The 26849-nt window shown below is 56.6% G+C and overlaps 1 protein-coding gene and 1 long non-coding RNA gene across 3 annotated transcripts; one reads left to right on the top strand and one right to left on the bottom strand.

Annotated features, from left to right (window-relative positions):
* Window positions 1–373: 373 nt before the first annotated feature.
* Window positions 374–22137, bottom strand: CSF2RB (colony stimulating factor 2 receptor subunit beta). Of its 2 annotated transcripts, XM_040490907.1 has the most exons (14): window positions 21993–22137; window positions 15288–15531; window positions 14229–14352; window positions 11690–11883; window positions 8338–8489; window positions 8087–8255; window positions 7351–7486; window positions 7017–7174; window positions 5728–5867; window positions 4576–4738; window positions 3401–3491; window positions 3137–3194; window positions 2168–2271; window positions 374–1569 (listed from the first exon to the last, which is right to left on the bottom strand). In XM_040490907.1, exons 2-14 carry the CDS (start codon window positions 15361–15363, stop codon window positions 465–467), a joined length of 2670 nt encoding a protein of 889 aa, XP_040346841.1. In that variant the 5' UTR covers window positions 15364–15531; window positions 21993–22137; the 3' UTR covers window positions 374–464. The 2 variants fall into 2 exon arrangements, with proteins under 2 accessions (XP_040346841.1, XP_040346842.1); XM_040490908.1 differs by lacking the exons at window positions 14229–14352; window positions 15288–15531; window positions 21993–22137 and having other exon boundaries at window positions 8338–8484; window positions 11690–11787.
* Window positions 7083–23818, top strand: LOC121040403 (uncharacterized). Its single transcript, XR_005795269.1, has 3 exons — window positions 7083–7192; window positions 9573–9580; window positions 23808–23818. It is a non-coding gene; the product is annotated as an uncharacterized LOC121040403 (long non-coding RNA).
* The last annotated feature ends 3031 nt before the right edge of the window (window positions 23819–26849 follow it).

Genomic DNA, 26849 nt, shown 5'->3' on the forward strand with positions numbered 1-26849 from the left:
GTGCCCTCTCAGGATGGGCTTAGCTCGGACCTCAAGCTCACTCGAGTGATAAGTCAGTGGAAAAAGAAAGAAGACAGTGGCAAAAGCAAGGAAATCTGGGGAAAAAAAAAGAAGTGGGCAAACGGAATGAGTATAGAGAGAGCGCTAACAGTCTGGAGCTTAAGATTAAGTTAACAGGACAGAAAAATGTGTGTGTGTGTGTGTGTGTGTGTGTGTGTGTGTGTGTGTCTGAGATCGGGAGGCGGTGGGGGCAGAATTCCTTGGCCGAAGGTCAAGTGAGAAGGTAGGAGGTCGACTAACTTCCTGGTCATCTGTTCCAACACGGAAGCGTCTCCTGGGCTTTGCGGAAGGGACTGTGGGAGGGGCCCCTGGGCTTTGCGGAAGGGACTGTGGGAGGGGCCGGGAGGTGGCGGGAGGGCAGGTGGACCACCCCCCCCCCCCCCCCCCCCGGGATCTGGGGTGGCTCAGCACACCTCCCCCGGCCTGCTGACATCCCAGGGGGGCAGCGACAAGTAGTCCTGCTGTTTTAGGGCTTTGAAATGCCTGACGGCCGGCACCTGGGGAATGGCGGGGTGCAGGGCCTTCTTGGCCTGGAACATGTGGTCGTGGTCCCCGATCTCAGGACAGGGTCCTGGGGAAGAGGGTGAGAGAGGGCCAGGTCCCAGGCCAGGCAGGAAGCAGTAGTCGCCCACTTGCTGCAGGACCAGGAGCCCCTCGGGGTGTGGGGGGCTGGGGGCCGTCTCCCCTGGGCTCAGGATGGGGCTGCTGGCTGCAGGAGGGGCAGGACTGCCCAGAGGGGACTTGGGGGGCTGGCCTGGGGTCAGAGGGATGTCCACATAGCCCTCGATTTCTGGCTTCCTGGGGGCTGGGACGCTACAGAGCCTACGGGCCGGTCCAAGACTGAGGCCGTGGTTCCGGTCTGAGGGCAGGTCCAGGGGGTGGACCTTGGAGGCAGATGGCAGCCCCGGGGGCCAGGGAAGTGCCAGGTCTGCGGTAGTGACGTAGCCAGAGGCCGTGACGCCGTCCTCAGGGTCCCCAGAGCCAGTGGGCAGAGCCGTGAGGGCCCTGTCCTTTGGGCCCTGACCGCCCACCATCAGCCTGTATACAGGAGAGGCAAGGCCTGCCCCTGACTCTGGTGAGGGGTTCCCTTCGGCCTCCGGGCCGGGGTTCCTCTCCAAATCCTTGGCCCGGCCCTGTGCCATCACCTGGGCCAGTGGAACCAGCTGCACCTGCCCTCCCGCGGGCAGACACAGGTACTCCAGGGACCCCGGAGGCTGTGGCTTCTGGCTCACGCCCCTCTGTGGGGGCTCCGGGGGGCCCGTCACGTCAGGCAGGGAGTGGCTGCGGGGTAGGCCCAGGTAGGGGCCGTTGAAGTCGAAGCCGGAGACCCGGCTCTCGGGCCTGCCCGCGGGGGCCGACGGGCCTGGATGGGGGCTGGGGGGCCGCTCCGTGCACGGGTCCGAAGTGGCTGAAGCTGTGTCAGGCTCACATGGTGATCCGTGCACATCTTTCGGGTCCTCTGTGGTGAGAGGTGACACTTCGCTGTGCCTGCAGTCTACGGGAAACACCCTGCGGGGAGAACGGGCACAGGGACGTTGGGGTCCCCTGGGCAGCCACTTCAGCTCATGCTGGGGTTAGGGGCCGGGGTCGGGGGGGGGTCTGGCCCCACCCGGAGCTCAGGGAGAGCACAGAGCAGGGCAAGGTGAGGGAGCGGGCCCGGAGAGGACATCGGGCGGCCCTCGTGGGTCTCGCCCGCCAGCCTCCATGTTCTTGTTCAAGCTCTTCCCCTGCCAGGTGTGGTCCCCTCACCCCAGGTTCCTTGATATCCACCCAGCTTCGGGGACCAGGGCTCGGTCAGGCCCTCGTCCCTTCATCCCCCACCATGCCATCAGCACCCCAGCGTGGGGTCTGCCTGGCCAGTAGGGCAGGGAGAGGTCATTGCTCCGGTCTTCTGCGTCTGGCCAAGTCCAAGGTATGGCCCTCCCTAACCTGGGAACCAGGAAAGTCTTCCGGATGTCTGACGGGTATGTCTTTTGCTTTAGAGCCACCGACCCCCACGGATCTCTCTATACTGAGCCACAGGCCAGAGGCCACCTCCTCTGAGCCTCCAGGGTGCACGATGGGGCCACCCTCCCACCTCCTAGGGACCCCGTGCCCAGACACTCACCCCTCCATTTCAGGGAAGTAGCTGCCTCTCGGCCCCTTGTGCAAGGGGCTCCTGATGGTGAGTACCGCCATGCTGCCTGGGAGCCCGAGCCCGGCACTCCCGTTCTGGAAAGAGAAAGGACACTTGTGCCGTGGCTGTGTGGGAGCCTGAGAAGCTGAAGGTGGGGGGTGGGGGTGGGGCGAGGAAGCCAGGGCATGACAGGGGATACAGCGAGCCCCCCAGACACGGAAGGAGTCTCAGCAAGGTCAGGACCAGCCGGGCCCCCTGACACCAGGAAGGAGAAGCCCAGAGAGGGGCTGGGACTTCCCATGGGCCCTCGAGCGTCTGAGGATGGGGACCCTCTTCTTGCGAGTTCACTAATCTGGGGTGTCACTGCCTCCACACTCACACCCTACTTTCCCCCGCAGTAGCCATGAGGACCCCCCCGCCACCGGGCAAGCTGGCCCTGCTGGACCAAAGGGCTCCTGTGACCCTCGTGCCACCGCCTGCCTTGCGTCCATCTCAGCATCCGGGATGTGCCCCCAGCCTCGCTGCCTGCCCCCCTCGGCTCCTTTTATGAGGGGGGCCCCGTGCCCATCCTCCACAGGCCTTCTGTCTGCGGTGGCCTTTCCCACCTGGCCCCACCCTGGCTCCTTCGAAGCTCAGCTCTGCTGTCCCATCCTGAAGGAAGCCCACCTGCCCCCACGGAACTGAGCCCCTCCCCGAGGCCACCCCGACTCCCGCCTCCGGCTCCGGCTCCGAGGGAGCCCTGCACCCTGGGCCAGCCCTGGGAGCCTGCAGGTGCCCAGAGGATTGCAGAGCTGAACCTGCCGGGGCTGGCCTGCCTCTTAGAGCTGCCTGGCACCTTCCCGGGCCACCTCGGCATCACACTCAAAGCCACAGGAAGGCGGGGAAGACATGGGGACGGGGACGTGGCTGCAGGAGTGAGGCGCCCCTACCACCCTGGCCGCCTTCGCGGTCGGCTCCTACCTGGAACAGGTGGCTCTTGCTGGGGTTTGGGATTTTCTCCTCCCACTTCCGGTTCAGCCTAGAGAGACACCAGGGAGGTGACCGCTGCCAGAGGCCCCATGCTCACGTGCAGAGAGGAAACTGAGGCCCAGGGAGAAGGTGGGAGGTGGCCAAGGCTTCCCAGGGAGCGGGTGCGGAGCGGGGACTAGAGGGAGCCAGTTGTGGGGTCCCTGGCACCCCCTGGGCTCCTGAGTACCCCTCCCACCCATCATAGAGTCCCCTTACCTGTACCCATAGATGCCACAGAAGCGCAGGACAGGGAGCAAGGCCAGCGTGGTGAACACCAGGATGAGAGCCAGGACCCAGGTGGGCAGGACTTCCGGGAAGGAAAAAGGAATATTAGCATCTGGGGAGGGACAGAGCTGGAGGCTTAGGAGGTGGGGAGGAGCGGAGGCCAGGTCAGTGCCCCCAGACCCTGCTCTGTGCAGGCGCGGCGCTCCAGAAACTCACTGCCTTGGCGTGCAGGGTGGTGGCGGGGGGAGGCCAGACATAGGCGAAGAAGAGGGCATTGGTCTGACCTCCCCCACCCCCATGTTCGAGTGCTGGGAAGGACACAGAGGGTTAGATTCTTTCTAGTAGCAGAAGGAGTTATGGGGGTGGGGGGCTGGGCCGTGACTCCAGCCCATGGCAATCACAAGGGACTTCCTGTAGGAGGCAGCATATAAGCTTGAGCATCCAGGCACAGGGAGGCTTGGAGAGGCGGAGATGGGGAAGGCCGTGCTAGTGTAGGAATCAGCAGGTACAAAGGCCCATCAGGAGCCCCAACTTCCTGCCTGCCTGGCAGCCTTGAGCCCTTCACAGGCTGGGCCCCTCCAGGACTTTCTTGGTCTCTTCCCTTAGGCCTGGTGTCCAGTCCTCCTTTCCGCTTGATTGTGGCCCTCTCCCTGCGACTCCCCCCCTGCAAGGCTGGCTGGGGCTGGGGTCCCTGTTGCTAATACCTCCTCGGTCCTCTCTCTGCCACCACCTCCTGGACCTAGTCTGGTACTTGTCTCCTGGTGGCCACTATGGCCAATGGTGAGAGACACTGGAAGCAGAATGGGGGAGATTAAGAAATCAGACCGAACCCTTCCAATCCCAGGCCCCAGCCCATCGCTCCTGATGTTTGCTACCATGGTAACCGGAGACGCATGCTGAGTGGTCACTAGGTGATGGCTGTCACCAAGGCTAATGGAACAAACCATGGGCCATATCAATAGAGGGCTAAGCGCCAGTCTGAGGGAGGACCCTTCTTCTCTGCTCTCAGGACCTCACCTGCCACATAGGCGTCGCTTTGCAGTGACTAGTGACACGTGGAGGAAAGGACACTCAGGTGGAGTGGGGTCACACCCCTGTGTTCACATCTCGCTTGTCCTCTGCCCAGCTGGGCTGTACCCGGAAGGGGGGGGGGCTGGGACACCTACCCCACTCTGTGTCCCAGAAGGTCTTCTCACTCCACTGGCTCCAGACCCCGTTGTAGCCGCTGGGGGTGGGCCTGACCCTCACTCTCGCCTGGTACCTGGTGAAGGGCTCCAGCGGTGGCAGTGACATGACGTGGGAGTTCTGGAGGGTCTCCGTCTTGCTCTCCTGTGGGCACAGGCGAGTGAGCAGGTCTGCTGAGGCTGAGGCTACTTGCCTGGTGCGGGGTGGGGGGAGGCACAGCCGCAAGCCCCTCCCACCTCAGCGCCCCAGCTTTTCTGTCCCGTCAGGCCCCGGCCGCAGCTGCATCCCCAGATCTGAGTCCTCCCTGCCCCCCATGGAGGGCCCTGCCCCAGGGCGCACAGAGGCAGAGCACTCTGGACGGGACGGGGGGCCGCACCCCTGCGACATAGGACAACACCGAGGTCCAGAAATCCTGAGGACACAGCGTGTGCCACCCTCACTCTAAACCGCCCCGCCCACCCCCGAGCTCCTCGGGGACGGCCTGGACCCCGGTTATGGCCTGCCCAGGAATGCAGGGCAGCATCGCTGGACCCCGAGACGGGGTTTGCGAGTCAGGGCCCCACTCCCAGCTCCACCGCTGACCGTGCCCTTCCTGGCTTCCATTTCCCCGCTTCTGGACCTGAAGGTCTGGGGCGGGCTCTGAGGTTGCCGACTGGGGCTGCGGGGAGCCTGGGTGCTGCACACACAGCCCGGGGGCTGTCTGGGGGTGGGGGCCAGAGACCGAACCCTGGGCCGGGGCCCTGCCTGCTTTATCAGAGCAGCTCCGCTCTCAGCAGCTGCACATCTGCATTCCAGAGATTTCTCTGAAGAAGAATCCCCTCCTGACTTTTGAAAACCCTTCACCCAGCTGCCTCTCAGCCCTCTGAGTCCCGACGCCTACATCCCCTTGGCAAGTCAGGGTCCCATCGTCAATCTGGGCCATGTCACATCGCCCCTGTGAACTTTAGCACCTCCGCCAAGGTATAGGACAAGGACCAACTGACCACACAGGGCCGCGACCGCGAAGTCTCAGCGGCTTCCTCTGACCGGTCACCTGCTGGGAGCCAGGCCCCTGGCAGGTCGGCGCCCCCCTGCGTGTTTTCTCCCATCCCCCCTACCCCAATCCAAGCCCCTTCCCAGGCATAGGCCCTCACCTTCCATGAGTCTGCGTCTTTCTTGTACTGGATCTGGAAGGTGTGACCTATGTGTTTGTAAAGCATCTCCTCTGTTGTCCAGGACAGGGCGTAGCCATCTCTGCTCTTGGTCACATTGAGGGTCGGGGGAGCCATCTGGACTGGAGGGAGGGAAACCTTTAGGGAATGCTGTTCCTAGCATTCCTCCGATGGAACGTTCTTTTCATCCCATGCTCGTCACAGGCGCTCTGTCTCCCGGTCCACCCCTTCTTGGGGTCCTTGCACCTCACTTTGCCACACTATCCACTTTGATCCGAGTGGCCCTCCTCTTGGGAGATGCTGAGATAGGCTCGTTTTGTAGGGAGGTGGGCCAAAGCACGGGCTACGCCCAGCATTTACGTAAACATAGAAACACTATTTATTTGTCCTAGTCTAGAGAATTAACTATGTCGCAGGTATCGTCACACATGCTCAGTCTGCGCGAATCTCTCACTCGATTCTAACAGCAACCCAACGTGGTAGGTACTATTAACTCGTCACACTTCACAGACGGGGAAACTGAGCCCCAGAACGATTAGGTAACTTGCCAAGGCCAGGCAGCTAACGAGTGGTGGAGGAAAAGGTGAAACTCGGCGTCCCCGGAGTGAGTGGTGGGTTCCAACCCGGGTGAGCAAGATTGGCTGTGGCCTCCCCCCCACACTGACATCTGGATGGAAGAGCCTGGGTCCTCAGGAAGCAATGCAGGAGGCTCCTTTGCATGGGATTCTTACTGCATAAGAGGAGTCGTGGATATTGACCCGCAAGGAGCTACCATTTATTTGCGCATGTTCTAGCCCCCGATTGAAGAAGTAACTCACAGCTCTACTATTTCGAAGCCTGAAAATACAAGTGCGCGGAGGACTTTGGAAATCAGAGAGCGAAAAACCCAATCAGGGGACGAAAAGGAGAGTCTGGGGTGGGGGGGGAGGCCTAGGGGAGTACGGTTGGCAGAAGGGGCTTCAGAGGAGCTGCGGGGTTGGACAGGAACGCAGACCTCAAGAAATCGGAGAAAACAGGCTTTAGAGATGTGCTCCTGGGAAGTATCAGTGGAACCTTCCTTCGTGTTATTGGCCCTTGTCATCGTGGTGTCCTTGCTTCTTGAGAACGTCAAGGTTAGAATGACTTTTGTTCACTTGGCTCGCCGGGCCGCGTTTGGAGGACAGTGACCAACGTGAAGACTGGGCCACAGGGAGTCCTGAGTTTGTGTGGGTTCCGCGACGAGACAGGACTGTGGCAAGGGGGACTGTGCGCAAGGCTGGGGGCGAACTCACTGTGGTCTGAGCTCTTTATGAACCTCTCCTCCTCCTTCACCCGAACAGAGATGGCGTACTGGCTGTGGTTCCTGGGGTCAGGCACGGGAATCCGGCATCGGTGCTGGACCAAGAGGCCGGGGAGCTGTTCCTTCAGCACCGGGGAGCACTCCTCCTCCCTGAGGATCACGGTGCAGGTGAGGGCGAGGGAGGCAGAGGCCACGGGAGGGAGGCAACCTCGGGATGGGCCATGGCTTCCACTGGGAAATCTCAGGGTCAGGGGGAGGTCTGAAGGACACAGGTGGTGACGAGGGGAGGGAAGGGTGGGTGGGGGTGGGGAGGAGAGGACGCTCACCTTGCACTGGTGCTGGGCTTGTAGAAGAGGGTGAAGGAGACGGAGCTGGCCACCTCGGACCACACTTCCCAGGAGCAGCTGAGCACGGCGGCCCCATCGAACAAGCACTGGAGGTTCTGGGGCTGGGCCTTGTCCCCTGGGAAGGGAGACACTTCCTTTTATCCTCCCCTCCTCCATTCCTTCCTTCGCTCTCAGTGGGACCTACCGTGAGCCTCATCTCAGAGAGATCGTGGGGCTTTGGGACCAGAAAAACTAGGGCTTAGCATTAGCCTGAACCTGCCCGAGGTGTGTCCGCAGGTCAGAGAGTGAATTCTGCGAACCCTCTTACCCCCTTGTGCACCCTGGGGAGAGCGTCTGGTTTCAGTGTTGGTGGTGGTGGTGGGGGGGGGGGGGGCGGGAGACGCAACACGATGATGTTGACTTGTCCACACCCAGCATAGCGCTCACGGAAACACAGCTGCTCAGAATGCCATGGCCACCGCCCGTGATGCTTATCCCTGTAACGTGGGCACAGGAAGCACGCAGAAGAGGCTGGGGCCCAGCCGTGGGTGGGACGCAGCCACTGTGTCTGGAGAGCCACAGTAGGGATGGGGTCTGCCCTGGGTATCGATCCTGAACACAGGCTACAGAAGATCTGTGGAATCCCGCAAAACGGACCCCTGGACTCTTTCTGTCCGGAAGCTGAATGAGCCGCCCTCCCCTCAGGAGGGCATTGCCCCAATTTTGGCTTTGTTACCTGTCTGGGAGTGCCAGAGAACCTCCAGGCTCCACTGACTGGGCCGCCCCGAGAGCCCTGAGCTGGGGGCCAGGCGGGCGCGCACTCGGGCCACATAGGTGCTGCTGGGAAGGAGGTGCTCTGGACCCAGGACAGCCTGGGAGGAGTTGCAGTAGAGGGTAGGGGCATCCTGCGGGGAGGGAGGGGTTAATGGAACAGGTGCCAGCTGGGCCAGGTCCCTCGGCTGGGGCAGAGCCGGCCGTGGTCCCTACCTCCCAGGAGTCCTGAAGCCGCTTGTAGACCACCTCGTACTCCAGGTTTGACAGCCAGTGGCTCTGGGAACCCGGAGGGGCCACCCTCCAGGTCAGCAGGAAACGGTCCCCGACAGCGGTGATCTGGAGGTCCTTGGGTGCAGGGGCCTGCACTGGAGGAAGGGGCGGTCAAGGGCTCAGAAGGGGCTGGATAACTATAGGGCGGCACGTTTTGTGTGGGCGGACTGGGGCCCCAGGCTGAGTGCCGTCCTACCCGCTGAGCAGCCTTGGACAAGACCCCTTTCCTCTGTGGGCCTCAGGCCCTTCACCTGCCAAACTGTGGGGGTTCACTGTGAACATGAATGAAAGCCGCGCAGATTTCTGGGCGTATATCACACAAGCTCCGTGAAAGGTGCTGCCAGTGAAGTTCCTCCGAATGGAGCCTCCGGTCCCTTCTGCCCACCTCGCGGCCTGTTCGGCCCCTTCCCAGCAGAGGGCGCTGTGGCTCACGTTACTCCCCGCGATGCTGTCCATCCTCTTCCTCTTTCCACCTGCCCAGGATCCTGCTCCTCTCAGAGCCCAGCATAAATGTCTCCTTTTCTAGAACTTTCTTGGATGCCCCCATCCCCTTGGGCAGAATCCCTTGCCCCTCTTCCTGTCTCACCACAGCCCGTTGTATGGGCCTTAGAGCCCTGGGGCATTTATGTGTCTCCTTTTCTGCCTTCCCAAGTAGTCAGGAGCTTATGGGTGGCCGGGTTCGGCCCTCCACACCCTTCCCTACCCCCATGGCCTGCGATTAGTGGTTCAGTGAATTTGGGGGACAAAGTGAATGAAGGATGAATGAATCCACGAATAAATACATGTAGGCAACCTTCACAGACTTTTCAAGAAGGCATTCCGTCAACCAACAGCAAACGTGTGTCTGTTGGGCGAGCATAGTCGTTAACGAATGGCACGGCTCCCGCCTTCCCGAAGCTTCTGTGTCTGAATGCTGAGGGATGACCTTGAAACACAGTCCAATGAGTCCGACCGGGACGTGGCATGTGAGAGCATGTCCGAGCTGGAGCCTCTAGAAAATCTTAAGCCCCGAGTGGCAGATCTCTCCGCAGCCACAGCAGACATCACTAATCAATCACTGCACTCCTAGCCCCTGAGCCCTCCGGGGAGTGGGAATCCCTTTCAGCACAGAGCTCTAGAAGCTGCTCCCAACTGAAACAACTGGGAGCCTGAGCGCAAACCTGTTCCTCCAACCTGAGAGATCGTAGTCCACTAGCTCATTTCGCAGATGGAGAAACGGACAGAGGAAGGAAAATACCCCAGATCTCCACTCGTGGGAGCCTCAGAGCAGCTCCAACGCACACGCCTGTCCCTCCTCAGCACCAGAAGCTTCCCTGATCCATTGCCAAAATGGCTTGGGGCTGGAGCTGAGCTCCCTGCTGAACACAGGCTCTAGGAGACAAACGTCACACTCCCCTCCCCGTTTCTAAGTTGTCCCCATGTCCAGCATATCACCTTCCCTGTGACCAGGCCATACGCTTCACAGGGGCAGGGACACTGACCGGCTTGTTCACTGCTGTGCTGGTGGATGTGGGTGCTCAGTGAGGGAGCAGATGAACGAGTGAAGGGCACGTGTGTCCTAAGTATGATTTGTATGCCCCCCCTGCCCCCCGCTCCCATGCCCTGGCCGCGTTCCAGTAGCACGCTCGTCATTTCTCCGTGGGACGAGCGCCTCCGGTTGCATTCCGGGCCCCAGCCTCCTGCCCCCTCCTGCCCCCTGCCGTCTACCCTGTGCGTCACCCACCTCGGGCATCCTCACATCTGATCAAGTCATGCGCCTTCGATGGCTCTCCATCACCTAGACGTTGGCCCCTAAGCCCCTTTGCAGGGCCCAGCAGCGTCCTCAGGTCAGGCCCCTGCCTGCACCTGCCCCTCTCCGTCTTCCTCACGCTGTCTGGCCCTTTTGATGGTGATGCTTCTGGGCTACAGTTTCTCGCGGTTGCCCCAACCCGCCTTGCCCTCCCCGGTCTCCCAGCCTTGGCACACGCTGTTTCCTCTAGGAATGTTCTTCCTGCTCTGTCCTCTTACCCACCCTTCAGCTCTCCCTGCCAAGCTCTTTCCCCCCCGCCCCGGGGAAGCCTGTCCTGACCCCCCGGCCCCCAGGCTCCTTGCCCACTGCCCCTCAGCATGTGGCACACGGCACCCACTTCTGGTTCAACCTCCAGTGTTTCCTGGCCCCTCAACCTGCATGCTCTGAGCCCCACGGGGATGGGGCCCTTTCTCATCCATCAAACGCGTTTAGAGACACTGTTGCAAATGAATCAGCCATGGCCTAACCAATCCCCTCCTCCGGGCAACGGCTTTGTGCTGCCGTCATGAGAACAGGCAGGAAGCGAAGGCGGGAGTCCCCTCTCCGTGTGACGCTTGCACCTACAGTGGGGCCTGCCCAGCGTTCGGGACCCCGGATGCTAAAGTCACACACGTGTATCTGAGAGGCCTTGGGCAAGTTCCTGTTCTCCGAGCCTCGGTTTCAACATCAGTGACATGGGGTGAAAAAGAAAACAGGGGTGCGCGACACCACCCGTCGTCGTAATGGTTACGTAATATTGGGCAGTGTTTCCTAAAAGCCAGCCATCCGTAGGGTTCTTACCGCATCAATTTCAACTTTAAAAGGTGATCCCCTCGAACATCTCTCGTGTAGGTTCATTGTGAGCACAGATAAAAATTGAATTAATGAGGCTGAAGTGTTGGTTATACTTCTGGGTAACACACAGTCGAACGAAGCCTAGCTAGGTCATCGACACCCACCCAGGACCATTGGCTTTTTGGGGCCGCTGTGGACACGCGGGCCGCACTCGCTGGAAGCCACTCAGGGAGGGCAGGGAGGTGATGACCTCCATCTCCAGGGCAGGAAACCCTGGGCAGAGCTGATCCATCACTGGCTTGACTGCTCAGGGCTGGCGCTTTGGAAAAGTCATGTGGCCTCTCTGGGCTTTAACTGCCTCATCTATAAAATGGGTTGTTGCAGACGTTGGATGAGGCTATATCGGTGATGGGTGTTCTCAAGCTAGGAAGTTTCTACCCGAATAGGGAGGCTGGTTCTCCTAGAAGGGCAGCCTTCACTGCTGGAAGGCAGTATCTTGGCGGGTGCTGCAGCAGTCAGGGCCCAGGGAGGTGCCACCGGCCGGGGGCTCCGCCCCTTGGACCTGCTCCAATGCCTCGGTTGTCGGGAGGCCGCACCCTCCTCTCTCAAGAGACCAGAGCCACCCCCTCCCCCCCTTGAAGACTCTGGCTTCCTGGCCCTTCTGCCGTCTCGCCACCCCCGGGGTCCACTGTCCTCCCGGGACCACCGCCATCCGGGAACCCCAGAACTTACCATTCTGGTCCAGAGTCACGGTGAGCTGGGCGCCCAGAGGCCTGTCTGGTCGGAATGAGAAGTAGTCTTTGTCGGCGAGGACAAAAATCTTGTAGGGAATGACACATCTTCTGGGCACGCAGCCGGCACAGGGGTGGTCCGACGACAAGCCCGTGTCATTACTGAGATCACAGGACACTGGCACTGGAGGGTTCCTGCCAGCAGAGAACATGGTGAGCCCAGAGTGAAGAAGCATCACGCGTTCAACAAAGGTCCTGAGCGGTCACCATGTGCGAGGCTCTGTCCGGGGCCAGGGTGCTGCCATCCTGGTGGAGGGGGACACGCACGGAAGAACTGGATAAAATACATCACGTGTCAGATGGAGCAAACTTTACACGGACAGATACAGCAGGAAGATACGGAAGCCAGAAGGGGTGGGGTGGGGGGGGGTGCAATCTGAAACAGGGGAGACAGGGAAGGCCTCGTGGCAAAGGCGGCTTTTGGGCAGAGCCTTGAAGGAAGTCAGGGAGGGAGCCATGCAAATGGGCTTTACCTGAAAGAGGAGTTCAGGTAAAGGGAACAGCTGGTGCAAAGGCCCTGGGGCAGGCACAGTCTTAGAGTGTTGTATGATTAAAAAAAAATTTTTTTTTACATTTTTATTTATTTTTGAGAGACGGAGACAGCACAAGTGGGGGAGGGGCAGAGAGAAGAGGAGACACAGAATCGGAAGCAGGCTCCAGGCTCTGAGCTGTCAGCACAGAGCCCCATGCGGGGCTCGAACCCACAAACCGTGAGATCGTGACCTGAGCCGAAGTCGCACGCTTAACCGACTGAGCCACCTAGGCGCCCCTGGAGTGTTGTAGGATTAGGCGGTCACCCAGAATGCATGGAGTGGCATCTGTGAGGGTGGGAGGTGAGGGAGACCAGTACAGCAAGGTGACACAGCGCTTAAAAGGAAACCGAGGAATCTGGATGTCACTGAGCATGGAGATAATTGAGTTATGAGCAGAGGGGTGACATGTCGTGACCCAAAGGCTTCCTCTGGCCGCTGGGCCGTGGATACATAGGGGTGGATGGGGGCGGTAGTCTCGGAAGCTGAGAGACCAGATAGGAGGCTCCTGAAATAGCCAAGTGACGGGCCAAGTAGTTCGCACCAGGGTGGTGGTGTTAGCCTCGGCCAGATTCGCGTCCTGTTCGAAGATGGAGTCTGCAGCATTTGCTGACGGATTAGAGGCGGCGATGGGGAAGGGAAGGTGCTAAAGGAGGGTAGACAACTCCTGGTCAGCAGGAGCCTCTGGGAGCTCCCATTCAGTGAAGCGGGAGGTGGGGGGTGGGGGGAGCGGGTGGGGGGAGGCGCGGGGCTGGAGAGGACGTGAGAGTCACCAGCGCGCAGCCTGGGGCTGGGTCTCTGCCACTGGGTCAGGTATGTTCCAGTGCATAGATCCAAGGAGGAACCCCAGGGCATCTCACCCTTCAAGTTAGAGACGAAAGAAGGGAGCGAACAGGGAGACAGAGAAGGCGAGCTGGGGAGACACAGGAGGGGGGGTTGTGGCGGCCAGGAGAGGCAGCTGCTTTCACCACGGTCCGTGGGGCCGGTGTGTGTCAGGTGCCGCCCACGGTCAAAGAGGGAGGGGGCGCAGGGAGGGCTTGGTAGCCTCGGGCCCGAGCGGTCTGGGTGGCCCGGTGGGGCCAGTCATTCCAGGTTCAGAATAACCGGAAAGACCTTGGACGCTGCGGGTCTAGCCAACTCTTTGGGGGAGGGTGGCCTCCAAGGGGAAGCAGAGGGCGGGCTCCACCGGAGGAGGTGGCGGTCAGGAGGCACCCCAGGGCCTCAGGCCTTGCTGGCGTCTGGTGGTGGCCGCGCTGTGTCTCAGCACAGGAGGAATCGGGCCACAGTTGAGGGCGGGAGGTGAAGGCGGGCGAGGAGGGCGGAGGAGACGGGAAGAAGGGGGCTCCCAGGAGAGCGAGACAGAGCGCTGGAGGCCGGCACTGGGGGTGTGAGGGTCCGGCCTCCGGGGCGGGGGGGGGGGGGTCCCTCTGCACCTGTGATGCCGGCCATTTATCCCCAGAATGGTGGGTCAGACCATCACCAGACCCCAGAACGCTGTGCGGAATCTTCCCAAACGGCACGTCCCCCCAGAGACCATGCGAGGGCAACAGAGAAAATCCACACTCCGGAGGCCGCAGGGCCCTGGCTCCTGTTCGGCCCCACAGCTGCCCCGTGGACCGTGCCACCGCGGCCTCGGGTCGGCTCACCTGTGAACTGGGCATCACACGCCTGCCCTGCTCACCTCGCAGCGAAGACAATCTAAAGCTGACCTTTGCAGGGCGACTCTGTTAAACCGTGACGGAGGGCGATGTTCACGTAGGAGCCTCTTCCCCCCCTCCAAACCCCGACGCCGGCCATCAGCACCCGGACCTGGCTGGCCGCCTAATGGGGCAGGAGCTCCTGGGCAGGGGCTTCCCTGTCCCTGCCCTCCGGCCAGCCCCCCCCGGGGCACAGCCCCACTCAGCAGCCTCCCTGTGGCCCCTCTGACCCCTGAGCCCTGGTGGCACTTACTCATTCAGCCTCCGGAAGAGAGTCAGGTTGATGAACTTCTGGGCATCCTGAGTGTCTGCCCACCTGCAGGTGATGTGGCTGTGGTAGTCATTATAACACTGTAGGGTCTGCAGTGGGATGGTCTCTGCCCGGGGAGAGGCAGAAAGGGGGTCACATCTGGATGTCCCTTGTCACCCCCCCATCCCCTCTGGAGTGCCGAGAGCTAGGGAGGGGTTTTCCGGAGTCCTGTAGGGGTCCCTGGCTGCTAGACAGAGCTCCCTAGGGACCCTGCGCAGCGCGGGGAGGACGGGGGTTCTGGGGGTGTGAGGGCCCTAGCCGTGGTCCCCACTGCCTGGGTAGAAACACAATATTCTAGGGGCGCCTGGGTGGCTCAGTCGGTGAAGCATCCGACTTCGGCTCAGGTCATGATCTTGCGGTCTGCGGGTCCGAGCCCCGCGTCGGACTCTGGGCCGACAGCCCGGAGCCTGGAGCCTGCTTCGGATTCTGGGTCTCCCTCTCTCTCGGCCCCTCCCCTGCTCACGCTCGCTCTCTCAGAAATAAATGTAAAAAACAAATTTAGAAACGCAATATTCTCATAGGGTCACAGCACATTTCCTGAGCCCCTGCTGTGCCCTTGCTCCTGGCGCAGGGTCTCTCTCCCACCCCAGGAGGGACGCTTGCATCGGGCATGGGCCCGGCCCCTGGACCCCTTTTGGGACAGCCTGGGAAGAGTGGCAGCGTGGCAGAGCCCTCTGGGACCTCCCTGTCCTGGTCTCTTGGTCAGCTGCAGGGTCTGACGGTGGGAAGAGAGAATGTGGTTCTCGGGGTTATCAGAGAAGCCATGCTCTCTGGGAGCCCTGGGGAGGGGGAGTTCGTGCGCCTTAAGAGCCAAAGGAACATCCCAGCAGGGCCTTCCGAGCAGGAGGAGGGGGGGCGCGGGGCGCCAGAGAGGACAGGGAGGGGGAGAATGAGGGAGGGCGGGAGGGGTCTGGGGCTTTCTGGGCACATGTGGGCGTGGCCTTGCTCAAGGGCCAGCTGGGAGGAGGGTCACAGGGAAGGGGAGGCCGCAACGGAGCTCACCTTGGGCCCCCGCCACGCCGGGCCCCCAGAACAGAGCCAGCAAGGCAACAGGGAGGAGCCCCCGGGTCAGCACCATCTCTGGGTCAGCTCTGGACGAACGGGTGGCCGGCTCAGGTGGGCCCGGGTCTGGGCAGGGGCTGGGGTCCTCAGTGCCCCGGAGTCGTGTATGCTTGCTCAGCGGGAGGCCAGGCCAGACCCATGTCCCCGGCTCCTGTGAGCCCTCTCGCCTGCGAAGGCACTCCGCCTGCGGAAGGGACATCAGCTGAGAGTGAGTGACCCCCTTCCGTCCTGCACTCCCTGGACTTGACCCACGATGCAGGGTGAAGCCGGGAGTGACGCACGGCCTCTGGCGCCCCCTGCCACCTCAGCCTGGCACCCAGGACAGTCCTTTCCCCTTAGCCTCAGTGCCTGGGGCGTGACTTTGAGGGAGATGCATTTAGTGGCTTCTGAAGAAGTGAGATTTTTCCCACCCCCACCCCCACCCCCACCCCTCGGTCGTGCATCAGAAGCTCCTATGCAGTCCCCTGGCGATGGAAAAACCTCACAGGGAGGCCTGGTATCTGACTTGTTCTGAGCTCCCTGCCGGCCTCTGACCCGATCCGCTTTTAGGGGTGTGGGGGCCACACCCTCCCCTCCCCTGGGCGTGATCACAGCACACGCTCACTTACACTGCGCGCACACACACTCCGTTTACTGTCAACCCTCCCACACCACCCTCGGAATGCCTGTTCCCTTTTCTCTGCAGAAGGCCGGGGATTTCCTCTTTTCATTCTGTCTGGCCCTGGGAAGTACCCAGGAGAGGAGAACAGGGGACAGTGGTTCCTTTTCTCCCCCTAAGATTGTCTGAAATTTCACTCAAGAGGCACATGTGCACACACACGAAGCAGCAACTTTCTTACTGGGAAAAGCACGGCTCTGGGCTCAGCAGACCTGACCTTCAGCCCAGGCTCTGCTTCTCCCCCGCCAGCGGCCTGTGCTGACCCACCAGTGCTCCCTGAACCTTGTTCTCTGCGTCGGTAATGTGGGTACAAATACACGTATCTCACGCGAGAAGAACCCAATGCGGTGATGTTCATAGACAGGTTAGTCGGATAAAGGCTCCAGAAAGACGAACAGGCTTGCTTGGAGCTGGTGGGGGGGGGGGCCCCCCGGGGGACGTATTCATCCCCTTCAGCTTCTGTAGCTGGAGGCCATGCCCTGCGGTAAGGGCTTGAGTCTATGTATTTGCCTACCTGGGACTAGCCTAAACTTCCAGAGCTTTTATTTGGGTCTTACCACACGTAGAAATACTACGTGTGCTAAGAGAGCAATTCCTCCTAAGATAAGTTATAGGTTTAACACAATTCCAAACAAAATTTACCAACATGGCTTTTTGTAGGACCTCAGGAAAAAAAAAAATCGCTCTGAGGACAGTTCCTGAGATTTTTTAGCAATAAGGAGGCTCTCCCCAGTAGCAAAATTTATTGTAAAGATCTGATGAGTAAGCGTGTTGCACACATACACAATACGTCAATGGACGTCCTGACCAGGCAATTCTATCCTGCCCAAGAACGTCCTACGTGAGGAAGGAGGAATCATGAATCAACGTGAAGGGATAGATAAAAAAAAAAAAAAAAAAAACAAACAAACCAAAGGCTAAGAGACAATGAATAACACTGTAAAATGTGTCCACCTAAATCTCTGTCCCATACCACACCCAAAATGGGGTTCATTAAAAATTTCAATGTAAGACGTTAAATCGTATTAAAGTTGCAAACCACGTGGCAGACGGTGTGTGCACTGCCCCCTGTTCCCTTGGTCACAGAAGCTCAGGCTTCAGCTGGGCTTGGTGCTACACAGAATAAAAGATTTTATTTCCTACACTCTTCTGTTGCTAGGTGTGGTCATGTCACTAAGTTGTCCAAGGAGATGTGAGCGGAAGCATCGGGTGTGCCTTCCAAAAAAAGGCTTCTTAAAGGGAGTTGGCCAGGGGAGGAGGGGCCCATTTCTTCCTTCTTCCAGCCTACAACTTGGAAGTGATGGCTGGAGCTCTGGAAGCCATTTTGGACCGTAAGGTTACCTTGAGGATGGAACCACATACAACAGAAAGAGGGAAGCCTGGATCCTTCTTGTCACTCGGGAGCAACCACACCGGCCTGGGAGCGCCTGCCTCCGGACACCTTTTATGTGAGAACAAAGATAAACCTCCATATTGTTAAGCCACTGTTGTTTGAAGATTTTTCCATGCAACCAAAAAGATACAAATGGAAATAGAAGAAAACTTCACAGGGCTTAAAGGAGACAACAGTCCGCTAAAGGGAAGGACAAACTTAATTTTTAACAGTGCCATACTCAGTCACGTGCTGGTAAACTCTCGGTCATCCAAGAATAAAAGAATACTCCCAAAAGGTTCCAGTAGGAAACAAACATTATTTTCAGAGGAACAAGGGTCAGGTTGGCCAGATTTTCTTACAAGTGACCTTGAACTCTAAGTAGATAGCGATGTCTTGAAAACGCTGAGGGAAAATACGTTTAAACCTAGAATCATTAAAAGTCAAGCTTCCTTTGACGCTCATGGGCAGAAAAACGCAACATCTGGAAATGTAGTAAAGACAAAGAACATTTTCAGATCTTTTCTAAGAAACACAATTGGCTCTGGGATATATTTCAGGGGGAAAAAAAGAGTTCAAGAAAGATAGCATATAATACTGGAATCAGTGGTGAGAAAAGAAACCAAGTAAGACTTATACAAAGTAGAGAAGAATTGTTACTTATAAAGTGAAAGTGAGTTAGTTATGTGTTAACGATGCAGATGGTTGGAAGGTGGGAGCTGGCTGTGAGGTGAGGGGCGGAAAGCGGAGGAGAACTGAAAGCTTGTTAGGGTTCGTGTCTTGTTTTGGAGGCACAGAAGTGTGTTAATTACGCCCAAATGTTGATGGAAAATACACGTTATGTACATGTGTTAAAAAGGTAAGGGTTAAAAGCCACTAAGAGTGAGGGGTAAGCACAGGAGTAAAAGGCGGACAGGGAGAGGGAAGGGAGAAGGAGGAAGAGGGGAAAAAAGAGAAGAGAAAAACCAAACACCTTTTTACTCGAAACAAACATGCACACCAAAATTCCCAAACTCATGAAGAAATTTACTGGTAGGAATAAAAACTGGAAATGAAAAAACAAACAAACAAACAAAGCAAACCATAAATTCATTCCAGACAAAAAGAATGTCATAGGGCAATCTGACAAAGACTTCTAGAAGAAGAATGTATCATGGCCACCTGGGGAATTATTCCAGAAACAGACAAAGAGCCATGAAGCAATCTCTTCATGATTAAAAGAAACAGACCAACAGATTAAAGGGGGAAAGAAGGATCACTTATCTTGACAGATGCTTCCCAGTATTCAGTAATACAAAAGCCATTCCCAATTAAACACACTGACAGGTGAACCTCGACAAATGAGGCGCTGAAGGGAACGCTGGTGTTTCTGGGCATCTACTACCAGTCAGTAGTGACGTCAGCGTCGAAGGAGAATGTGCGTGTCGTCCCCGTCAAGGGCACAAGCAGGGGAAGGCCACCCACTACTGCCATCTCCCCCAAATAATCTCTAAATTCAACGCAATCTCAGTCAAAACTCCAAAAGGGGTTTTAACAGGCTTGACAGACCGGTTCTAGATTATAACAAGCCGAACGTGAGAGACGGGTTCTATTAGCCAGAGAAATGATGAGGAGTATGATCGCGGACAGATGGACTCGAAAACAGTAAGGAAAACAACCAAATAGGACTTTGGGAAGAAATCGCGGCATTTCTAATCACAGAGGAAAGGATGGGCCACATGCTCATAATTATGAGGTTGAGACAATTAGCTGATAATTTTTTAAAGCTAGATAATTATTTTACATATTGCCTACCCCTCCAAATTCTGGGTGGATTAAAGTTCTAGAAGTCAAAACTAAAATGATAAAAGGCATTACAGGTACTTGTTTAACCTTAGGGGTTAACAAGACACCAAACCCAAACTGAACTTGGAAGGCAATTAACATGCTTTTGTATGAAAGTATCTTCCACATGGTAAAGAAAAAGGACAAGTGATGATCTGGAAACATAATTTAAACGTTATGCACATAAATTGTTAGTGTACTTAATAAATGAGCTACTCCTACAGTAAATATGTAAAAGACAAAAAACCCGGGATATGGACAAAACATTCCTATACGTATCATAAAAGGAGCCCAGGTAGCCAATGGACATATGGAAGAGGAGTAACTTCACCCATAATCAGGGAAAGGAAAACTCTAAGCAAGAATCAGATGATTTTCCTCCATCCATTGCACACAGTTTCTAAATGTTTGTAATGTTTTTTTTTTTTTTTTAATTTATTTTTGAGACAGAGAGAGACAGACCATGAGCAGGGGGGTGGGGCAGAGAGAGAGGGAGACACAGAATCCAAAGCAGGCCCCAGGCTCTGAGCCATCAGCACAGAGCCTGATGCGGGGCTCCAACTCACAACCCCATGAGATCGTGACCTGAGCTGAAGTTGGTGCTCAACCGACTGAGCCACCCTGGCGCCCCGGATACAGTCTAAAGACTGATCGTTTTCCTAAAGAGAAATGAGCCTTTTATACACCACTGTGGGGGTGTATGTTAATTCAGCTGCTTTGAGGATGATCTGACAATATTTATGACATTTTTGGATGCACAATCTCCTACTCAGTAATTCTTCTAGGCATCTGGGCCGTAGAAACACCTCCACGGGTGTGGAAAAAATGGGGGGAAGAAAAACCCCAACAAAAAACAACGAAATGTCTATCAGTATGGGATTGGGTAACTTGTGGTGTGGCCCCTACTAATACATGCTGCCTTATTTTGTAGGGCTAATAAAACGACTTAAATCGATATGTGTTATTGTGGAATGTCCCAAATGTAATATTAGGTGAAAATATAAGTCATAGAACAATATGTGTATATATATATATACATATATATGTATATATATATATATTTAATTTTTAAATGTTTATTTTTGAGAGAGACAGAGCACGAGGTGGGAGGGGCAGAGAGAGAGGGAGACCCAGAATCCGAAGCAGGCTCCAGGCTCCGAGCTGTCAGCACGGAGCCTGACGCGGGGCTCGAACCCACAGACCGCGAGATCACGACCTGAGCCAAAGTGGGATGCTTCACCGACTGAGCCATGCGGGTGCCCCGAACAATATGTCTGCTTATACTCTTGTTTATGTACAAAGGAAAGCTATATACTTGCATCGCGCTTAGAAAATGTTTTGGAAGGACACATATAGTATAGAGTAGGATGTGAGGCCGGGAGATAGGGATAGCTGGTGCTTTGTCTCTTACGCTACACAATTCCGGATCATTCTAACGGCTGATAAAGCAGATAGCCACGTATTCGCTTAGTACGAAACACGCTCATTCAACAACTGAGGGACTATTCTGCAGTGTTTGGTGCGTATCACACGACATGAGTGAAACTGGTGAATGAAAAAACGGAGGGGCCGAGAGCTAACGGGAAAGGTTTCACTCGTGATAAAACTATTAGGAAGCACGAAAGGCGAGGGGTAGAGAAAATCAGGACCCGGTGACACAAAATTGTAGCAGGATCCCTAAGACTCAAAACTGTACACTTGCGACTTGTCGCCGGGACCCGTCTGGTGGGGCCACACAGGCTGCCACCCCAGTGGGGACCTTGGAAGCCCTCGCGCTCCCATCCACAGGGCAAGTGCACGCACCTGCACACATCCTGAGGTAGATACCCCCTTAGACGCAACCCCCCCCATCCCCCACCAGCTCACAGACTTGGGTGCGGAACACCCACCCCTGTGCCTGAACCCAACTGAGCAACGGAGGCTCAGGGTGGGGTGTTGAGAGTAAAACCACATTTTTCGAGAGAGACCGAGCCCTTTCTCGTCTTCCAAAGGGAGCTTCCAAAGCCACACCAAGCTCTGGGCCGGAGCATGACAAAGCTCCAGGTTCCCCCCTCGCCTCCCAGTCTCTCTGCACCCCTGCATCCCCAGGGACACCCATGGAAACGCACACACACCCTCACTCTCCAGGTCTCCTTTTCTAAACCAGGACGGCAGAGGGGCGCCTGGGTGGCTCCGCTGGCTAAGCGTCCGGCTTCAGCTCAGGTCACGATCTCGCAGTTGGAGGGTTCGAGCCCCGCGTCGGGCTCTGGGCCTACAGCCCGGAGCCTGGAGCCTGCTTCGGATTCCGGGTCTCCCTCTCTCTCGGCCCCTCCCCTGCTCACTCACTCTCTCTCAAAAATAAATAAACATTAAAAAAAATATATATGAAACCAGGATGTCAGGGACGATTGATGTGTTCTTCCCGCTCCAGAGACAAGGAGGCAGAAACCGGTTCACTGCCACTAACACCTCGGCGACACTTTAGCGGCAAAGCCAAGAGGGACGCCACGCAGGTAGGTGTGTGACCGCCGCCTCCCCGGGAGTCCTCCCTCCAGGACAGCTGGATCCCGAACGGGAGGCCCTCGCCCTGTTCACACAACACTCAAGGAAACAGGCACCACTGGCTGTCTGCTCAGCCCCCGGCTGCCCGAGGAGCCTGGCCAGTCTTCCCAAGAGACCAAGCCCTGACCCCCGCCCCCCGAGTCCCCGAGCGCGCCCGCCCACCCCACACCCCCCACCTCTCCCCGTTCTCCATCCACAGCCTGGGCCTCCCCCACCGCTCCCCAGCCCGCCCCTGAAAGCCAGGCCGTACCTCTTCGTGGTGGGACAGCAAAGCCTTCTGCTGGAGTGTCCAGGCGACAGGGAGCCTGTCACGCTTCCTATTTATGCTGACGTCGTTGTTAGGAAACAGAAGCAGAAAGAGGAAGCGACACCGGCCAGGCCTGTGTCTGTACAAGTGACTCCTCACAACATTGCCCAGCTTCTTAGAACTGTGGACACCGAGATACCGATTTTTTTTTTTCCTCTGGGCCTCGCTGACTTTGTCAATGCTGTTCCCTGTGCCAGCAGCGCCCCCCCTGGACACACCCGCGCATCCTCGGTCAGCTCGGCGACCAGTGGCTTCGTGCCGCCTTCTGTGCCGCCCCCGGGGGAGGCGGGGGGGGGGGGGGGGCGGGGGCTGCAATAACCAGAGCAGGGGACAGCCCAGAGCCAGACGGAGCTGGGCCGGCTCCCACCTGTACTCCTGCTCAGAGTGTAACTTTATGCGACTTACTGGCGTGTGACCTTGCCGGGTCTTGGGACCGCCCCCCCAGCAACCCCGTTACTCCCCCGTGAGCATCTACAGACACTCAAGGGCTGTGGAGAGAACCAGATGATATGCTGCAGACAACCCCCAAGGGTTAGCCCGTATTGTTTTGATTCCCCTGGTGACCTGTTTTGCACCTCCCCATCCTGTCCCGCAGTCCTCAGTGCGCAGGGCGGTCTTTCCCTGCCCCCCTCCCAGAATCCTGCGTGTGGCCTGCATTTCTCTCCCCGTCGCCCGGCAGGTGCCCCCGGGCACAGAGGAGGGTCTTGGCGACTGTACGTGGGCTAAACGGACGAACAACCCTGAGCACAGCAGGGTTGGGGCAAAGGCACAGTGAGCGAGGCACGTCCCCGGGCGCAAAATTTAAGGGGCACCCAAACACTCAGTAGCTACGATGAATAACATTTTTGTGCGACGTTGTGAAAAACTGGCGCAAAAAACCTGCAACAAAGTATGAGGTTTTAGTTTGTTTATTTGAGAGAGAGAGAGAGCAGGGGGAGCGGGGCCGAGAGAGAGGGCAGGACGCCTGTGGTGAGGACCCGGGCTCCTGGTTGACGAGCTGTATGCGACTTGTAGGCCCAGCCGTGGGCAGTTAGGAAGGCTTCCCTGGCAGGCCTGTGGGGAAAGCCGCCCTCGCACACCAGACTCGGGGTACACTGTGTCTTCTCTGAGGGGGCCTCTGGGGGAGCTGCGGTCAAGGACTCAGGGCCCCTGGCGGGCCGCGATCTTTCACATATCTGCATCGGAGGCCTCTGGGAGAGGCCCTCTTCAAAGGGGCACACCCGGGGGACGCGTTCCCCCCCCCCCCCCCCCCCCCCCCCGGCCCCGCCCCCCCTTTCTTCCCCCCCGGGCCCCCCCCCCCCCCCCAACCCCCGGCTTGGGAAAATGGCCAGAGCCTTTTTTTTTTTGTTCCGGCCTCCTCGACGGTGAGAGGATCCACGCACCCTCCATTCCACCCTATGCGGGGAATGGAAAAGGCGCTGTCTGCAGGTGTAACGTCCGGCTTCTTCCAGCCATAAGTGGTTAAGGCTCAACCCTTTCCCTGCGGCCGGTGGCTATAACTGGCTACTCTGGTACCTGCCTTCTGCGTTCCCTGTCCCAGCTCGGCTGAGCTCCTAACAGCAAGCCGGTCAAACCCCTTCCTCCGGTGGGCCAAGCGCCCCCAGCCTCTGGGCTCCCTGTGTGACAAGCGCCGATCAGGGTGAGGGAGTGTGTGACCGGGACGCAGCAGGGAGGTGGCCTGAATACAGGACATCAGAATTTAACAGGCTGCACCTTTTAATTTTTTTTAATGTTTATTTCTTTTTGAAAGAGAGAGAGAGAGCACAAGTGCGGGAGGGGCAGAGAGAGAGAGAGAGGGAGAGGGAGACACAGGCTCCAGGCTCCAAACTGTCAGCCCAGAGCCCGAGGTGGGGCTCGCACTCTCGAACCGCAGATCGTGAGCTGAGCCAAAGTCGGACGCTCAACCAGCTGAGCTGCCCAGGCATCCCAACAGCCTGCAGCTTTTAAAACAAAGTTGCCAATGGTACAAAACCAGGCAACAAGAATGAGATAAGGAAATAGAACAAGAAAAGCTCGATCATGTTCTTGAGGGGCGCCTCTAAACTAAAGGAAATAAACTAAAATTTCACACTTTGTTGCGGGTTTTTTGCGCTAGTTTTTTACAACATCGCGCTAAAATGTTATTTATCTTAGCTACTGTTTGGGTGCCCCTTAAATTTTGCACCCGGGGATGTGCCTCACTCACTGTGCCTTTGCCCCGACCCTGCTGTGCTCAGAGTTATTCGTTCGTTTACTCCACATACAGTCGCCAAGACCCTCCTCTGTGCCAGGGGGCACGTGCCGGGTGATGGGGAGAAAAATGCGGGCCACACGCAGGATTGTGGGAGATCCCACAAGGCGAGATGGGGTGTGTGGTCACTCAGCGTGGCTCTGACGAGAGGGGTAGGTAATGCACGGATCCCACCTGGCTCCCGGGAAGCTTGCTTTCCGCCTTGGACAACTGCCTAGCTCCTCTCTGCCCGGGACTTAGGAAGGTTGGCTCATACAATAAAAAAAAAATTCTCTACTGTTTGTGCATTTGAAATATCTTCAAGTTCCATGTTCTAAAGTGCACCAGTCCTAAGTGTCCAGCGCAATGCATATTTATAAACCTACACAGTCGTATAACCGCTAGATCAACTATAGAACGTTCCGAGACCCCAGGAGGTCCCTCTGTGCCCTTTCCCCATCACAACCCCTTAAAGGTAACTGTTACTCTGGTTTCTCTCACTGTAAACTGACAGTGCCTGTTTGTTTTTACAACTGTGGTAAAAGATACATAACATCCAATCTGCCGTCTTGACCACTTTGAAGTGCACGGTTCAGCGGCCGTTCAGTACATTTCACACTGTTGGGCGAATTGGGTGAATTCCCTTTGACCGCCGTCCATCTCCGGAACTCATTTGTCATCTCAAACCAGGAGTCAGTACCCGTGAAACAGTAACTCCCCACTCTCCCTCCTCCTAGCCCCTGGTGACCATCATTCTACTTCTTGCCCTTACGAATCTGAATCATATGAATCTTTATGAATCTCTGGGCGCTTCGTATAAGTGCAATCCTACGATATGCGTCCTGTGGTGACTGGCTTATTTCACTCACTGTCATGTCTTCATGGTTCATTTACATTGTTGCATGAGTCAGATTGTTGCATGTCCTTCTTTTAAAGGCTGAATAATATTCCACGGTATGGTGAAACCCCATTTTGTTTATCCATTCATCTGTTGATGGCCATTTGGGCTGTTCAGCTGTCGTGAGCAAAGCTGCTGTGAACAGGAGTGTACCAACATTTGCCCGAGTCCCTGCTTTCGATTTTTTTAAGAACGTACCCAGAAGTAGGGGCGCCTGGGTGGCTCAGTCAGTTGAGCATCCGACTTCGGCCCTGGTCGTGATCTCGCAGTTCATGAGTCCGAGCTCCGCGTCGGGCTCTGCGCTGATGGCTCAGAGCCTGGAGCCTGCTTCGGATTCTGTGTCTTCCTCTCTCTCTGCCCCTCCCTACCTCGCGCTCTGTCTGTCTCTCTCTCTCAAAAATAAATAAAAACATAAAAAAAAAGAACGTATCCGGAAGCAGAATTGCTGATCATATGGTACTTCTGTTGAAATAGCTAGAATTGCAGAATCATTACACTGTATGCCTAAAACTAATATTAACACTGTGTGCTAATTATTCTGCAACAACAACAAAAAAAACCTAAACAGCTCTTCCAATAAATATTAAACACTGTACATGAGAAGAATCACTTTGTCAGCTTAAGTGGGCATGTTGTTAATTTCCCGGTGGCTTATAAAATGAGAACGCATCTTACCATTGGTGACATCTTAGAGTCTATGAAATTCGGGACAATGCTGACAAGAACACAACACTGGCAATGGTCCTGGGCTGAGCCTTCTCCCGAGGTGGCCAGACAGTGGACCCTGTGCTTCACTCACACGATTCTTCTATTCCTGACAATATCCTTTAAGTAGCCATTATTATTTTCATGTTACAGATGAAGAAACTGAGGCATAACAAGTGAAATAACGTGTCAAAGGGAACATAGCTCATCTATGGTAACACTGTAGTTATTACGGTAAGTTTTTTTTTTTTTTTCTTTTTTTCTTTAATTCCAAAGCAATTTCAAAATACAGAAAGCGTTAAGGGCGGCACAAAACACCTCAATACTCCCTTTGAATGACGTCACGACGCCATTCAAGCCTCAGTGTCTCAGTCATGCCTTTTATAACAAAGGATCCAACCCAGGATCCAACACGTCTCCGTGTGTAGACGTCACGCCTCTACAGGCTCCTTCAACCTGGAACGGCTGCCCCTCCTCCCTCTGCCATCTGTGAAGTCTGCAGGTCAGGCATTTTGCAGAACGTTCCCTGTTTAGGCCGGTCTGGGGTTTTCCTCAGGATTCGACCCAGGTTATAATTTTTGGTCAGGATCACAGAGAAGCGATGCTGGATTCTTCTCAGGGCATCCTGTCAGCTTTCAACTTTGCTCTGTCCAGTTGCTGGGGAGGTTCACTCTGCTCACGTGATGAAGATGGAGTTGGCCAAACTTCTCCATTGTCAAGTTAGTCCCTCCTGCCCCCACCCCCCACACTCCCCCGACCTTTTGAATTAACCAATGAGTATTTTTTTTTTTTAATTTTTTTTTCAACGTTTATTTATTTTTGGGACAGAGAGAGACAGAGCATGAACGGGGGAGGGGCAGAGAGAGAGGGAGACACAGAATCGGAAACAGGCTCCAGGCTCCGAGCCATCAGCCCAGAGCCCGACGCGGGGCTCGAACTCACGGACCGCGAGATCGTGACCTGGCTGAAGTCGGACGCTTAACCGACT

The sequence above is a fragment of the Herpailurus yagouaroundi genome, unplaced genomic scaffold (assembly GCF_014898765.1).
Source record: "Herpailurus yagouaroundi ecotype Mexico unplaced genomic scaffold, PumYag 182, whole genome shotgun sequence".
Taxonomy (NCBI): domain Eukaryota; kingdom Metazoa; phylum Chordata; class Mammalia; order Carnivora; family Felidae; genus Herpailurus; species Herpailurus yagouaroundi.